The sequence below is a fragment of the Monomorium pharaonis genome, chromosome 3 (genome assembly GCF_013373865.1).
Source record: "Monomorium pharaonis isolate MP-MQ-018 chromosome 3, ASM1337386v2, whole genome shotgun sequence".
In the NCBI taxonomy this organism is placed as follows: domain Eukaryota; kingdom Metazoa; phylum Arthropoda; class Insecta; order Hymenoptera; family Formicidae; genus Monomorium; species Monomorium pharaonis.
The window spans coordinates 19,497,881-19,516,265 of NC_050469.1; the positions used below are offsets into that span (position 1 = coordinate 19,497,881).

At 31.9% G+C, this 18,385-nt stretch overlaps 1 protein-coding gene across 3 annotated transcripts; it reads right to left on the reverse strand.

The window, feature by feature from the left end:
- Positions 1-560: 560 nt before the first annotated feature.
- On the reverse strand, positions 561-18,249 carry LOC105831326 (phosphofurin acidic cluster sorting protein 2). 3 transcript variants are annotated; one of them, XM_012671374.3, is made up of 12 exons: positions 18,032-18,249; positions 9,581-9,884; positions 8,698-8,985; positions 8,512-8,611; positions 8,244-8,399; positions 5,066-5,167; positions 2,870-3,141; positions 2,484-2,689; positions 1,965-2,312; positions 1,500-1,897; positions 1,265-1,381; positions 561-1,018 (listed from the first exon to the last, which is right to left on the reverse strand). In XM_012671374.3, the coding sequence occupies exons 1-12, from the start codon at positions 18,133-18,135 to the stop codon at positions 885-887; spliced, it is 2,529 nt and encodes an 842-aa protein (XP_012526828.1). In that variant the 5' UTR covers positions 18,136-18,249; the 3' UTR covers positions 561-884. The 3 variants fall into 3 exon arrangements, with proteins under 3 accessions (XP_012526828.1, XP_012526827.1, XP_012526829.1); XM_012671373.3 differs by having other exon boundaries at positions 5,066-5,170; XM_012671375.3 differs by lacking the exon at positions 5,066-5,167.
- Between the last annotated feature and the right edge of the window lie 136 nt (positions 18,250-18,385).

The following is an 18,385-nucleotide window of genomic DNA, read 5'->3' on the forward strand; positions in this document are numbered from 1 at the left end:
CATTTTCACTGTCAAAAGTTTAAACTCATAAGTGAAAAAAATCGCAAATACATAAAAAATACCTTTGTAAGAGTAAAAATAAGACTCCAACTATCATTCAAGTTTCTTACATCTAGATTTACTATGCGTTAGGCATAGATATTTAAGTATTGCAAATTTCATGCACTTTTGTCTAAGATTGTATGTCCGATACACCCTTAATATTTAATAACGCGAAAATAATATAAAATAATACATATAAAAGATATATAATTTAAAACTATATTTTTATTAAATAAATATTTAATTTGTATTATATCATAATCCTAGTATTTAAAGACATTAATATTTATTGAATTAAAGTAGCGATGTGTCATTATTAATATGTTAGAGATAATTTTAATAATAGCATTCCTATAACCAACAAAATCTCTATACAAATGAATATCTCCATCCTAATCGTGATATGTCGTAAACATAAACGAATATATGTTCTTCGTGTAATCTCATATGTTAATGAGTTAAAATTATGTACTAAGGAGAAATCTCTAAAAGTTATATATACAGATTATATTTTAACATTTTTCGAAGTTTGTTATGGGCTTAATGCGTATTGCATAAATTGTTTGTAAACACACATACGCTTATATATGCACTGTATTTTTTTATAAGATATAAGGAATCCCGAATGTTCATTTATCTTTATTACTACATTAATAATGGAATGAATGCAATAGATATTTCGAGTTTGAGAATTCATAGCATCTGCTCAATTTTAATTTTTATTGGGCAGTTTTAAGAAATTGGTGGTTATAGGGTTTGCGTTTAAAACAAGTCAAATGTTATTATCAATAATGATGTAGAATACGTAAGTCGCTAGAAGCTTTCATTATAATAACAGAAAATTACGTAGCAGTCGAAGTTTGTTGTTGCGGATTATATTCCAATAATGCTATTGGAAACGTCTTAATGTGCGTCTGCCATTGCGCCGACAATTGGAAGAATTTTACACCGTACCATTCGGTACCGTCAATGCTCACTATAATAAAAATAACATCACCATTAAGTAAATGTAATTATTAATAAAAAATTATTAGTTATTAATAATAATAATAATAAAAGAAGAGAAAAGAACAAGTATAGGGTAATTTTTGTGGCATTCAAACCTAGATACATTTCGCTTTACATTAAATGTGACATGTATATTAAAAGAATTGTATAATTTATAGTAAAAATTTATTAAAAAAATTATTTAATAAAAAACCTTACAATAAAAAAACCTCACCTCTTAATGGAATGTTATGAGTTTTTGCAGAACATATGAGACGTGTTACACCGTCCACCGATTGACTTTTTGGCTCATTTTCTTTCTCTTTTTCTTTTTTTTTACCTAATCTCATTACTGGAAAAGAATATTTTTTAAAGTTTGATTTTATTCTCGATATTACATATTTTAATCTTTAACACAAAAATTAATTTCACTTTTTCTGAAAGTAAAAAAAATTTCACTTAAATCTTACTCTTTTGTTTTTTCTCTTTTGTTGTGAAATTCATAGACAAGTGATGGCCTGGAACTTCGCCTAATGAAGGAAGTCTTTGCACGTGTAACGCTCTGAAAGCTTGACGTAATGTGCTCTTTCCCTTTTCTCCTTGAGTCTGTTTACTCCAGTAATCCAACTGTAGTTCTACCGGTTCCCACCCTTCCCTTCCCGGTTGGCCCACGTTAGGACTACTGGGTGGTGTCAACTTTCCGGGAGTTGGAACGGGTAAACTTGGCGGAGGTAAGGAAGGCGGAGAACCGGACATACTAACGTTACTCTCTTCCAGATCGACAGACGCGGAAGAATTGCTGTCTGGGCAACCCACACGAACGTCATTTATAAAAGGAATAAAGATTTGACTACTGTCATCCGTTTCCCTACGAATATAATCAATCTTTTTAATATGCCCGTTCAATCGTTTTAAAAGAGAATTTTTTTGATTACCTGTACGTAACCATAGCTTCTGCTATGGGTAGTAATAGAGCCATATTAGCTGTAGCCAGGTACTCCGATACTCGTGCTGCGCATTCACTCGATCCTCCACCTTCTCTTTCTAAAAGCTCTTTCCATTCATCTCCAAACAATTTTGAATACTTTGCATCAACAGAACCGAGATATCTCGTTAATGTGTTTGAACCGAGCGGTACCACTAAGAATTTCATGTAATTCTGCCAATCTGGCGGTCTAAAGCTCAACAAGTCGACATAATGACGAAGAACTGCATTTATAAAATTGTCTCCGCCAGCAATAATCACCTTTATAGGTGCTGGTGGTTTTGCGGAACTGTTGCAACTAAACATAAAGATCTATAATTAGTATGTATGCGAATCTCTAAATATTTTTAAAAAATAATCTTTTTCAAATGAGAAAGACAAAACACGCAACAATTTTCATTTTGCGCATATATAATTAATATAAAAATAAAGAATATTTTAAGAGAAAACTCTATAATATAATAATTACAATTTTTGTATTCGCGTGACCAAACATGTAAAGGTTGCACGGATGTCAGCTGGAGAAGCAGTGGTCAAGACTTTATGGTTTCTTTCTTGAAGTTTTGCAGCTAGTACAGCACCACCGGGATCTGCTATGGATACCAATGACACAGCCTCTGGTAAACTATCATCTGGTAACACTCGACTTAGTTGCTCGACTAAAGCTTTTCTTGGCTACAATTAATAAATATAATTTTGAAATGTAATATTCGAAATGTATTATTAAATATTTCAATCAAGAATCACGTATACTTATTATCATTAATTCTTAAACCACAAATAGAAGGTATAATAAAAGCATTAAATATAAATTCTTCACGTAGAAAAACATAAGATAAACGACATTAATATTACCTCTGTGTTATTTAATTCAGCCGACGGTTTTAGATCGACGCTCAGGCTGTGTTTCTTAGATTTATTACTACCTGGAGTTCCTCTATCACGCGCAAAGAGTCTACTTCTCCTGTCGGAGCTTTCACTTTTGTTAGGTTGTTCCACTGATTTTGGCGGGGAACCTGCTACATAATTTGGTGGATCGTTCGCCTCGTGATCTGTCCAATTTTCAGGATGAGAATCGCTATCAGCTCTTCGAGAACTGTCATCGCTTTGTCTGTCCACTCCACGCTCTGCAATGAGATTTCGTTACTGTCTATAGAGATATAAAATTTAAAGTGTCATTAAAATGTGGTATACAAAGTTCTTCAAAATCACCGATACATTTCAAAAGCTTCTTTGTTCCACATAATATTTAATCAAAGAAGCTTTTAATTAAAATTGTACAAGGCATTTAAATGATTTATTGAATGTATTATATTAAAATGTATTTTAAAATATTCAAAGAACAAGATTTTGTTTTTTTTTATCGTTGAAGTTTAATTAAAGCTAAAATTAGTTCATATCCAATCGATATAAAAATTATAAATACATATTGATACATAAAAATTAGAAATATTACAATGTTAAAAATATTGCTTTATTCTCTTCTTTAATTTTATGATCAAGTGTGGTGATCTTGGAATACTCTGTATAAGTATTCAAATAGAACAAGTGAATAGAAGCACAACTAATGTGCCAATATTAAATTAGTCAACAAATACTAGGTATCACTTATGTTTAAAATTTTTGCACTTTCCAATCGAACGTAATTCTGAATACTAATTCAGCAAAATTATTATTTAACTTTGCACATATGTCAAACACTTACAACTATTAGACGCAGCTTGAATTCACGAATATCTAGATTTGATGTATTCGATTTGGAAATGCCAATTTGAGATGCTAATTCCAGTTGTAAAGATGTACATGGCACCTAGTATACATTTTGATTCACGATAAATAACGATTACCCGTGTCAAGTTTCAGTCAAACTAACAATAAGACAAACTTATCGAGATCACAATCGCATTTATCACAGGGTATTATTGCAAATGAGATGACACAGAAAGGAATATAAACTCGTGAGATGATGCAAGTCGCAACGTTATTGGAAAGCAGAATACATGACTAAGATTGACAGAGTAAAGAATACGTACGTATACGAGTAGATAGAGAGATACAGGCCAGTACCACAGATCGAAGTCTAATAAGATTACATACAAGAAGCCGCAAATAGACACACAGCGTATGTAAAGGGAAAACAGGTTTGCATATTATAGGTACATATACTATGAGAAATTCTTTCAAACATAAAGTACTTTAAAAGTACTCAAAAAAATTTATATATTATAAATAACTGCAAGAAAATTAAATATCAGCATAAATTTATTTCTGCTAAATTTTAAATACATATATACATTGATACATAGTTGTATCTTTTGAGTTAAAAAAAGGAATGTAAGAATAATAGAAGACAAAATTGAGGAAAATAGTAAGTGTGTAGATATACACACATATCCATGAGAGAGAAAGAGAAAGAAAGCGAGAAACAGGGAAGTTGATTATATGTAGAGGCATTTGATTTAATATTTGAATAAATGAAAAACAAAAGTAACGTGCCACTTCGATTATTCTTGCATCTTTGGCTACGTTAGAGAGATACGTTGCGTTGTTGAAAAGTTAACGTATAATAAAATTTATATATTGTACATATATAAGTTACAGATTGCTTGTGTAAGTGTAAATCGCGGAGTCACTTAATTACCAAATGTGATTGAAACACCAAACTTCTGTTGATTAGCAAGATCATTCATGCGCTGGAGTTTCTTCTCCAATCTAAAAATTATTGTTACTGAATTGCTTTCAATATTATTTTTTTAAATAATTACAAATATAATATATAATTTTTTAAATAAGTTGCTTGTTTAATTTGGAAGTTCTTTATATTAATATATATTGTATCATTCAGAGAAAGATTAAATTACATATTTTTAAGATACATTATTAGATTCTATTGTATCTTTTTTCTTCTTTAATAATACATATATGCCTCTCTTACATCGCATGCTATATTCAAACGCAAAATACGTGCTGTTTGATAAGAAGCGGAATCCTTAAAACGTTCCAACTATTCGATCTTCATAGGGACTTCAGGATAGATTGATATTTACATACCCGGAGTTGTGTGTCCGATACGATGTTTCTCTTTAGCCGACTGACCCGTGGGCTGTTGACACGTAGTAGTCGCTGAGATAGTTCCAATATCCTCGTTGGTTACTACTATCGAATCGTAACATGCAACAGTGCAAAGCCAACCCACCAGACTTTCACTTAGTTTAAAAGATCTAAATTTAAGTAAGCTATGGAATTTATAAAGCCCTAATTCTTAAACAATGGCGATATATTAGCGCTTTTCAGACATATTAAATTATGACATTAAAAGCAAAAACTCATATATGTATCTATAAATTTAAAAAATCTACATCACAATTTACGTAAATCTATTCCATTTAATATAAAATAGGACATGTAAAAAATTAATTTAATATATTATAATCACAATAGAATTCATAAGATTTTTTCGCTTCTGATATCATAATCCAACAATGGCAACAGTAAAAGGCTTTGAAATCTTTTGTTTAACATAATAATTATGGGGTAAACTTTTATTTATCCTCTTCACCTCTCCCATAACACAAATTTATAATAAAAAAAATTATTTAATTAACATAACATTGCATTATATATGCGCTCTAAAAAATTAAAATCAAACTCTTGCAATTTTTCCCATTCAATTAAAAGAAATATACAATTCTGCAATAATAAAACTGAAGAGATTCCACTGTTCTCTTTTTCCATAGAAATTAAATGCCAGTATCCTATCTGTTATATAACAGATCCTAGAGGACGGTAAAATATGAAAAATTTTGCATTTGATCTCAATAATTACTTATGACAAGATGGCTTGCGATATTTTATATAAAATGCGATAAACAACAGCTATTAGAGTAATTATACAGATAGAGGACAACCTATATAACCGATCACCTTGACTTTGACATATGTTGTCAAGGTTATGACTCTGAGTTAGTATCTTTGATCAATTGTCGGTCGTGACTCGTTAAAAAGTTATTAGCAATTAAAGTTCAAAAATTATAACACGGGTATTTGATAATAATGAGAATTTCGTTTCACGTGGAAATTCACAAAGAGTTGTGCAGAGGACGCATTGGCGGCGGAGGGGCGGAGCCTCCCCCCCTTGTAATTTTTCCTCTAATCCACTAACAACTCTAACCCACTAATTTTATGTCGTTATCTGGTTAATGCGAAAACATTGGAAACGAACAGCGTGAAAAAATTCGCAAAACCTATGTGGTACTGTGCAAGCGTGGATATTGTTTACCTTACATAAAGCACTGATATCATGTATCGTATTTATGAAACGTAAAGTAAACGACGTCCACGCTTGTACAGTACCACATAGGTCTGCGACTTTTCACGCTGTGCGTTTCCAATGTTTTAACCAATTAACCAAATAGGGACATAAAATTGATGGGTCAGAGTTAGGAAAAATTACGGGAAGGGGGTGCAGGGGGAGGGGCTAAGCCCCTCCCCCGCCCACGCGTTTTCTATACCATATAACTTTACGATTTTTCACAAATTTCATTCCATATTAGTCAGAAAACAATCATACATTTTAAAATCTTTTTTACTCCCTTTTTTTACACTTCCCCCTGCTTACAGAGCAAAGCAGAGGGACAAAGTCTCTCCCTCTGCATCCTTCCCATGCGTTTTCTGCACCCTACTCTCCTTTCTATTTCACAACTAATAAAATTAAAGCAAGAAATTAAAAAAAAATTGTTGTGTATAACTCGGAAACTAAGGCCGAGCGACGGTAACATATATAGGGAAAAGTTGTTCAGAATAATGACCCTGACAACATATATTAAAGTCATTGAAATCGATGAGATTGCCCTCTAGCTGCATAATTATCGCTATTGGTATTTTTCAACGATTGTTCAACCCAAATTATCGAACGTAATTTAGTTGACATATGGCAATAATCTGACATATAATTTACTATATATATATATATATATATATATATATATATATATATATATATACATATACATATACATATATAAATAAATAATGTTGTGTATATATTGATGCATGTTCAAATGTCAGCCCGTATCACACACACACACACACACACACACACACACACACACACACACACACACACACACGCGCGCGCGCGCGCGCGCGCGCGCGCGCATATGATATATACACATATACACACGTACTCAATTATTAGATTTTTATTTAAAAAATTTTACGTTAAATAATCTATTATTGAAAACTTTGGAGAAACCTGTAAGAGGTATTCAGATTGCAACATGCTGCTTCGCCAATACATCAACAGCTTACTCAAATAATGAATAATAAACGCACCCTTGGCAGTTGCAAATTTTTCATTTTTATGAAATTATTAAAATCTTTTTTTTTCACACATAAGTATAGCATATCTAGATATAATTGATAACAGCCTCATAGTCTTGTAAGTTTTTTTTTTCAAAATGTTTCAAGTACAAAAACTATATAAGGATACGAAAAACATATATATTAATCTCAAACATTTTTTTATTTATAGTTTCATTTCTTGTTCACGATTAAAAGCATACAAAATTTTCTATGTTATCATAAAGTTTTTTTTTTACATAAATTTTTACATAAAAAATAAGCATAACAATTATAGCTCTTATTTAAGACAATATACAAAATATCTCGTGAAAAATATACAAAATATCTTTTCAATTAAAAAAGTCTTTGAAAAAGTCTTTTATATAAAGAAGATTCATTTTTATTGTGTTATCAAGTATGACATTGATAATAAGAATTAAAATTAAATCTTTTCGAAATTCTTATTGATTTTATTTTTAACACGCAACAAGTATTAACAATACTTGTTTTTCAAAAATATGTGAGAGAGAGAGAGGAGGGAGAACGATTAAAAACGTAAATTTAAATTAAAATTATATTTTTCGAAATTCCAATATAATGACGATTAACTGCGAAAAGTGACTATTTAACGAGTGTAACCAATAGCCTAGAGCGAAAGCCAGATGAGTTTGAAACGTAATGTATCTTCCTTACCGTATAACGTTATATTTGACTTAATGATACCAACATTTGCTTAAACACCAGCCTTTAAAATGTATTACTCAAATATTACATTGCAACATCAGCACAATGAGCTAGTTTCAAGTATTGATAAAATACCTTGTCACGTATCACACATATGTCACACATTTTATCAGAAACGCGATTGGATTATGCAATGACTTACCGGAATGAGGTGGCGCGAGAAGAGATCGACTAGAACTGAAAAAAGGTCGCAGAGATGGTTTCGGTGTACTACTAACAGACATTGTATCTAATTCTGGCCCACTGTCTGATAAATCTTCTAATTCATCAAACAATTCTTCTATCTCCATATCGCCACCTTGAACAAAACCGTGAAAAAAAAACTTAAATATATATAAAATTAATTTTATCTAAATTTTATCTTTAATTTTGTGTACTGATTCTTTTCGTTCATATAGCATTATATACACCTGAAAGTTTCTGCCCGATCTCCTCTTGATCGTGTTCCAACTCCTCAGATACCCTAAAGCGCTTTAGCAGAGCTATAAACTTTTGTTTTAAATTTCTTTGCTAGAAAACACAAATAAACATCAGAATTTAATGTAGACGCAAGAGAGAGAAAGAAACTCTAAGTTGAACAGAAATATTGCGCGTACTCTGGCATTTGTTGGAATCTTCCCGCGACTCTTCCGCCTATGCACCTCCAATGTAGGCTCACTATCGCTACCTTCCGCTTCACCCTCCGAGCTAAACTCTTCCTCCTCGTCACTGAATTCAGGACAAAGCCTCTCGTTAGGATCACTCGTCAGTCTTTTATCATGATCAACCGGTTGGGAACTTAGGGCGACAACGCTTACGCGTGCCAGTGGAACTGAATGACCACCGTATTTTTCTGCTTTATCTGATATGAGTTCCAACTCAATATCCATTTGCTTCTGCAACACCTGCAAAAATGATTAGTATTACAGATGCAAAAAACTTTAATGTCTCGTGCAATATCAATGCAATAATCTAAAAATAAATCTTTTCTTTTTTGGAAAATATATTTTGTATATTTACATTATTATTAATATACATATTTTGCAATATATTTTTTTTTTAATTATAATCTATATCGACAGTTATTTAATATTTGAAATAATAAATGCTATTCTATTCTATCGATTGTGTTATTTATTCACAGTAATAGTTATGAAGTAGTGCAGCATAGCAAATTATTAATAATTTTACAATGTTGATTGTCCGTCTGCAAAATTTCTTAGAAACGGTTTAATTTTTTTAAACATCACTCTCGTTAATAAATAAAGATCGTTAACTCCAGCGAGGCAAAAAATGAATCAAATCAGTTGACCGTAAAAAGGTCAAAGATCAAAATTAAAAAATTTGTTTAAATTAAATTTTTCCAATTACAACAGTTTTTCGGTACATTATTCACTTATATTCACATTGCAAAAGCATTTATTATAATTGTATATTATGCTTTTAGTGAAAAATAAACCATTTTATTTTCGATGAAACGAAATAAAATTCGAGACTCACTTGCGCCATATTAACGATTCCCTCCGCAAGAGTTTTATATCCGAGCATCGTGCGATTCTTGTATCGCTTACGTCTTTGCAATAATATCAGAAGTTTGTTGCCGTCTCTCTTGAGAAAATGCGGATATTGAAGTGCAAATTGCAATTCAAGCTCCGTGTCGAGTATGCCGCCGGTCGGTATAGCCATCTCGTTGGAGCGCAAGATTCTCTTGGAGCTCTGCATCTTGACCGCGATGCTAATGGACGTCAGGTCCGAGCCGAGCGGTCGGAGTATCACTAATCGAGTTAACGTCAAGGAACACAGCCTAAAAATAAAGTGAAACTAAAGTGAGATATTAGACTTAAGGATATTTTAAGATTCGATCCAAAGATTGCCTAGAGGAAATCTCATTCAGCAGCATGAGTATAAATAATCCGAGTCCAAAGAGACTGTTTGCGTATCTTAGAATTAAAGGCAAATGTAACACCCAACGCCTCGATGTATTGATCGAGAGTACGCAGTTCAAAAAGCTCTGGAGATATGAGTGGATAATATCGATCAATATAATTTCTCTTAGAGGGAACGACTAGCATGGCAATTGAGGCGTGTACATACGAGGCAGGATCGTTCGGAAAAATAAAGGTTGACAGTATGTGCAAGACGTGTATACAACAAAATTCAAGGATTACATTTATTAACAGGAATTACGACACAGGCTTCTGACTTTCAAAATTTAAGAGATGATTAAAAAAAAATAAAAAAATGTTGCTTTACCAATTATCATCTATCCTTTGTGTTTATCATTCACGTTACTCTGGTTTAACCCTTTAACGCTCAAATGCACAAGATTTTTTCATAAACTTTGACGGCGTAGACTTTGATAAAACGGACAAACTTTTTATCAAATAGTACTTTTCTAGAGGGTTTTAAGTGTGCTCTTTCGAATGCTGCCGCAAAAAATGGAAAAAAATGTCAAAAACATCGAGTTTCTGAGCTTTTTTTTCAAAAAAGACACGATTTTTTTCGAGTAAAATTTTTTAAAAAGTGGATTTTCTTTATCATAACGGGTTTGGATTAGGATTGAACTGCATAAAGCGTGCACTTTTTAGTTGTACTTGAAGATTATGCAGCGCAAAAATTTTTTTTTAACATGGTGCATCGAATATGGCCGCCTAATGTCAGAAATTTTGGAAATCTTAAATTTTTATGATTTTTTCTATTCAAACAATCGTAAGTCGATTTACTAATGCTTATTAATCACTTAGAAATGTTTGACCATATTAATTTGTATCTTAAAAAGTGCAATCTAAAATGGGGCTTCCAATATGGTGGCTAGGATTGGCGGAAACACCGAAAAAAGTAATATAGTTCGTAGTTTTTTGTATATTTTCATGTACTAATGTAACCGGAGAGTACAAAAGCAACTGTGTGCGAGTGTGTATGTACATACATCCAATTCAGGAAATAATTATAAGTAAAAACTAATGATGTTACTGACTTCTAAATCGTCCTTTGCCAATGACTTTTATGTCAAAGTTATCAATTCTCACTGCGTGGAGGTGGACGATTATTGAAAATTTTTTTTTGTTTTTTGTATTTTTTAATATTTTATTTTTTATAATTTTTCACATTTTTTTTAGTTGAAAAAATTTTTTCTTTGTAATTAAATCTAATGACTATTCTTGAAATATGTCTTACAAAAATATAAATTACCTTGTGGAAACGGAAAGAGACAGATCTCCTACCTTTCGCGCAGCCCGCTAGCGTGAGCATTTGAACTGGCATCGCTGGCTTGTTGTAGCTAAACATTGCGTGTGGTTACTAAATGTCGATTATAAAATATGGACAGCTAACGTTTTAGTTGTGGTACTTTATTTATTATATACCACGTAATTATGGTCATGAAAAAACACGAAACCAAATTAGTTATCTCACAAAAATACTGTTTAACAAAAAAATATAAGAACAAATAAATTTTGTAAACATTGCAATTTATATTTTTGTAAGACATGTTTCGAGAATAGATTCAATTACAAAAAAAAAAAAAATTTTGTAAAAAATAAAAAATATAAAAAATTATGAACAAATTAATAAAATATTTTAAAAAAACACAAAAAAAAGATTCTCAATAATCATCCACCTCCACACGGTGAGAATTGGTAACTCTGACATGGAAGTTATTGGCAAAGGACGATTTAGAAGTCAGTAATGTCATTAGTTTTCACTTATAATTATTTCCTGAATTAGATGTATGTATGTACACACACACTCGCACAGTGTACATAGTTGCTTTTGTACTCTCCAGTCACATTAGTACGCGGAAATATACAAAAAACTACACAATTATACAATTATACTACTTTTTTCGGTGTTTCCGCCAATCCTAGTCGCCATATTGAAATCGTCATATTAGATTTCACTTTTTAAGGTACAAACCAATATGGTCAAAGTTTCTAAGTGATTAATGAGGATTAGTAAATCGAATTACGATTGTTTGAATAGAAAAATCGTAAAAAATGGGAATTTCCCAAATTTCTGACATTTAAGCGGCCATATTCGATCCGCCATATTAGAAAAAAATTTTTGCGCTGCATAGTCTTCAAGTACAACTAAAAAGTGCACGCTTTATTCAGTTCCGATCCTAATCCAAACCCGTTACGATAAAGAAAATCCAATTAAAAAAAATTTTACACAAAAAAAATCGTGCCTTTTTTGAAAAAGCTCAGAAACTCGATGTTCTTGACATTTTTCTCAATTTTTTGCGGCGGCATTTGAAAGAGCACACTCAAAACACCCTAGAAAAGTACTCTTTAATAAAAAGTTTGTCCGTTTTATACAGAGTTTACGTTGTCAAAGTTTACGAAAAAATCTTGTGCATTTGAGCGTTAAAGGGTTAAAGGAGTTTCGCTGCTAAATCGAAATAAACAGATTTTCATGAAACTTTGTAGAAAAGTTCAAATTAGTGATATAAATTGACTGTCAGAATTTCAGAAAGCTGAACTAGCTAGTTATTTAGATATTAAATATTTTATTAACATGGGAATCGATGAATTTTCAGGATTTTTCAGTTTTTATTGTTGTATTAAACGTAGAAGTAACGAATAGATGTTAGTAAAACTTCACAACTACATCTTAGTTGTCCAGAAAAGTACTGTTAAATTTTTGAAACGATGCACTTGTTCGTTTGAGTGAAATAATTAATAAGATTAAAAAAGTTTACAATAATCAAAGTAAAACAGCACGTAAGTGTGGTAAATATGTGATATAACATGAATTTCAAATTGTATTTAGTTATCTAAAAGTAGTATAATAGTAAAGAATGTTTAGTCTCAATTTTTAAAAAATTATTTCAGTAATAAAGGTAGTACTTCATAGCTGAATTTTTTCTTATATTCACATTATTAACTTTAGACCATATACAGCAAAAAAAAGAAGGCAACAAAATGGGCATTAAAATATTTTTCTTTACTTGAACCCCTGTGCCACTTGTTATGCCGGGCCTGAACAGAGAAACTTCCTTAAGGGGATCCAGGAGTGCCTTTGAAATTTGATCGAGGTCGATAAGGTAGAGTCATTCGTGCACATCATTAATGAGATTTTATATGTATTTCTTGTATAGATTTAGAAATCCTTTTCCAGAATTAAAGTACACATATTAATATTAATCTATAAATTGGATTTTATATTGAAAACAAAAAAAATTTTTCTCATATTGCTCTACTTATCGACTTTTTACGTGTACATAACCCAAATTTTCGTTTTTTCATTTTCCAATTTGCGGAATGCGAATCTTTTTTTCTAGGATTCTAATCTTATTTCTAATTGCACGATATTATTCCTGAGAGTTTTTTCTAAGGGGCGACGTGATTATTTTATACATATAAACTATAGATTTTTTGTATGAAGCAAATATTGTCGTTAGGTGACTAATAAATAACAATTTTTATTTATTTATCAGAACAAATCGTACGTCGCCCCCTTCATTTTTGTGCGTACTTTAATCCTGTAAAAGGATTTTGCATTCTGTTACTCCAATTCGAAAATCCAAGTTCCCCAAAAAATGTCGGTAACTCTGTCACTCCCGGATCCCCTTAAAGCTGGCCATACGCAAGTAAACTTGTCGAGTATCCTTGTACCGAAATCAACCGAAACGTGTGTATCGTATTTGTTACGGTAAGTGCAGTTTTGTCATCTAGACTTCCGATAGATGATTTGCACTTGTGCAAACATGTATGTGCAGCTTAAAAGCAATTGTGTGAATTATATACCAAAGAATTGCTCTTTAACTAAAATGAAAAATCCAACAATGACAATAAAAAACGCGATTGAGAGACACTTGTTCTGCAAAAGAGAACATATTTAAAAAAATTTTAAATGTAGTTATTTGCCAAGTAAAAATTTGAGACTGTTTTTAAAGTGTAATAGCACTATTGACATTAATTAAGCAATTATTATATAGAAAAAAAGTAAGAAATAATTTTTTGATGAAAACATTAATGCAATTTGTTAATTTTGTGACTTTTATGAATCAAAAAGCGACTCTGAACCATAAAACGTACTCTGAAATTTCCTTGAAAAATTTCGATAAGATATTTTCAAACACGTTCATCGTATAAGCTGTAAAATTGATCAAGAAAGCATATACTGGATAACTATAAAAAATTTGCTTAACTTTACGAATTTTTTATGAAAAAATGGAAAAAAATCAATTTTTTCATTTTGCATATATATATATATATATATATAGATTATATTTCTTTTATTTTACATTCAAATTTTATTGAAACATAAATGTAAAATATCATCGCTATTCAAATTGTATTTTCAAAACGCGCTATTATATCTTAAAGGTGGTTGGGTCGATCAACTTGCAATTTTATACACTTGTCTAGACTCTTTTTGTTCAAATACAATATTTAAAAAATCAGCTTTTTAGTAAATCATGTGGAGCAGTAAGGATTATCACAGATTTCATTTTAAAAAATGTGGTATAGAGAAACTTGAATAGCGATGCTATTTTATATTATTTTTTAATAAAATTTAAAAGTGCCAAAATATGATTTAAAAAACATGATCTTTGCAATAAAATAGATACGACTTCTCAATATTTATGTTTTTTCACAAAAAATATGCATGCTTAATAAAAGAATTTTTGCCGAAGGGATTTTTCTTCAGAGACAATTTTGAGAAAATTGGCGAAGAAATTTGGCGGAAAAGTAAATATACTAACGAAGATATTTTCCACCAGGATAAAAAACTGACAGCTTCAAACACCTGGATTTTGACAGAGATTATGTGAAAAAATAAACTGCTAAAACCTGGCAGCTTTAAGTCTTTATAAATTTTCTTTTACGGCCAATGAGTCCAAACTCCGTTCGAAAAAGCCCCCTTCCTACATAATTTACTTCTCGATGATACGCGTGATAGAGCCTACACCAAGTGGAAACATTGTCGACGAAACCCTTATTACGTGCACTAGGGATCAGAACGGTTATCGTTATTTATGAAGAAGGTTTCCGGGGGCGTTGGGGGGCGAATACTAAATTTAGCCGCAGAGAGACTACAGGTGGCACGTAATCACTCGAGCTCGCATTTATTTTACATGTGCACGACGTGCATCATTTCACTTGCGCATGTGATGCGATCGATTCACGTAGAGTATGCAAATCTGGATTTGATCTGTTGTCAGCGGCTTTAAAGGACTTGAGTTTATTTGAGCACGCGTTTTATTGATAAAATTGTTCAAATTCTCGAAATCATAGGAATACTCATATTTCTAAATCGCGTAAACAATATTCATATGTTAAAATGTAGCAAAATATATGTGCCACTGTCACTATACCTCTACGATCTACCACTGTAAAATATACCGACTATTCCGAGTAATAGAGAGAAAAAATTTCCGACAAGTGCTTTCAAATAATCGATCTATAAAGTAACAACATTGCTCGAAAATATGGACAAGTATTGGGATATTTAAATCTTTTTATTTGCGATCGCAATTGAAGATAAGCAACATAATCAAGTTTAAGTGCAGAGCAGACATTTAAGTCTGCGCAGTAATCAAAAGGGATATCAAGTACTATTTAGATTATGCGCCGCCGTATCGCCGTATTAGATTTACACGGAATTTTGCTCGCGACGTATCTCTAAAGCGTCTCGGAAAATCTTTTTTAAGAACTTCTTGGAAATCGATAGCATTGTAAGCAGCGATGGTAACGTTAATTTCGTAGTCACGACTACCGTGCATCCGAATTATATACCAAATTAACCACTGACTTTTGCCAAACACGTGCCAAACATCGTGTGGTTTGGCAATAACCGAGAGTCAAAAATACAATAATCGTGTTTTGTCACATGCCAACGCGGTTCGCTAATTGCACATATAAAGATATACATATAATAGATAAGTACATACCGTGACACGATATATAACTTTATAATAGTCGATTTCCCAAATCGATTAAAGTATTTATAGTGAAAAAAACCCACGGTTTCGTGAGACTGCAGCGCATTTAAAAATTAGTATTATGGATAACTAAATAGATAAGAATTTATCGGTATTAACGTCTCTCTGATCTTGTGTTCGTGCACTGAAAAAAAATTTACTAAATTGAAATAAATATTTTTTCAAATAGTACCCTGCAGAAGTTTCGTAAAAAATAAATAATATTTATTTCAAATAAGATAATATTTTCTATAATTTAGAAAATATATTATACATTTTGTACAAATTTAGAAAATGTATTATACATTTTCTAAATTTTAAAAAATATTATCTTATTTGAAATATTATTTATTTTTTACAAAATTTCTGCATAGTACTATTTGAAAAAATATTTATTTCAATTTAGTAAATTTTTTTTCAGTGTGGCCTTGAAAACGCCTTATTTTCATTTAAACTCAACAATCTTATCGCCGCGATGTAAAGCATTTCAATTTACTATAGTTTAGCAGTAATAACTAAACTGTATACGCAATAGATAAAAAGAGAGAAATACGTTTGCTAATTTTCATACATTAAAAAAACGTTTTTCCATCATTTTTTAAATTATTTTATTTAAAATGTGGTTGCTTTCTTTCTTATTTGGACATTTATTTAAATAGAAACAATTACATTCTCAGAAGAAATCGGAACTTAAGTCTCGAAAAGATGATAGCCTTTTTAAAACAAGAAATTTCTACGCGAGATTTTAAATATGTAATTATTTATTATTGATTTATAAAAATGTTTGATACAATATAAAGAAATTTATCTCAAAATTACGATTGGTTTTATTTCTTATTTAATAATTTTTAAGAGTATATAATTATATGTTTTTTCCCCTTTTTAGAAAATAATTTATAATATTCTTGAAAATTTTTAATACTAATAAGAGATTTTATTCATTACTAAAATATTCGTTTTTTATTTATCGATTTTTTAAATATTTCATTTTGTTTGTAGTAAAATTTTTACCCCGACACAAAACTTTTAGAATATAAATTTAAAAAAATATTACATTTAATCAAGAAAATTTAGAGTAATATTTACTCCAATTTATCTTGACAAATCTCGTAAAAAATTTGTAAACATAAGACAAAAAATAGAGATATGTCAAGTTAAATTGGTGTGTAAATATTATTCTATTTAACTTGACAAATCTCTATTTTTTATTTCTTTTATGTTACTTTAAACTTGATCAAAATTAACATTTTTCAAATCTACACACGCACACACACACACACACACACACACACACACACACACACACACACACACACACACACACACACACACACACACACACACACACACACACACACACACACACACACACACACATCCAAATACATATATGTTTCAAAATATTAACTTTATATACATTTTTAATGTGTTAATGTATCAGTATCTCTAAATATTAATAATATTCACGAAATTAACGAGAAATAATTTGCTTGGCATATTAACATTTCATATTGACATTTCTCCGATAAGAATGTCATTCGTGTACATGAGCAGATTAGCAATAAAGCTCGATCTCTCACCGTTCTTGTTGAAAGTATCGTGAATGATGCGATAAATTGAAGTGCATGACGGAAAATATTGACGGAAGGCGAGCTTTTTCTCATTCATCGCAAACGGGAGGAGTGCGAATCTGTCGTCAGATTCTGTTGACATTTGCAGTGGTTTCGAAGTCGCAAAAGTAAATGCGACGCGCAAGTGTCATACGTCTGTGACTCAACCAACTGACGGCGAAGGTCGCAACGTGTCCATCCACTGGTCATTGGTAAATCGCAAACTCGTAAGTACGATATACCGAATGACCGAGAGCGGGGATGGGTGTCCACAAAAAGGGCGTGCAGATGCAGTCGGAGAAACGTTACTTAGCGTCCACCATAACATCGAAGAATACACCTATAGCGAACCGCGCCGCGCGCGCGATTAGAACAACACCCGGAATAATTGTCGCGAAATGTGTCATCTGTTACCTGGGGATGCAATTCGGTGGAGTACGATCCACTTCCCAGGTGGCGAACAGCTTCATAGGGACGGGCCGGGTGGCCGGGGCCGTCACCTTCGTCCGTTCCGCCATTTTTGGCCCTGGCGGCGGACGGCCCACGAACACACGAGACGCAACACCTACGTTTCACTGTATCCCACCGATCTCGCGGCTCGCAGACGACTATCAATGACCGTGAAGAACGCGCGGCGCGCGGCTCAACCCTCGCTCAGCGCGAGCGCGGGAGGCTTCGCCCTCTTCGCCGTGGCGCCACGTTCGCCCGTGCCCCGCTGGCGCTGAATCATCGAGAAACGTGTCGCGACATCTCGCAACTTTTCGTAAG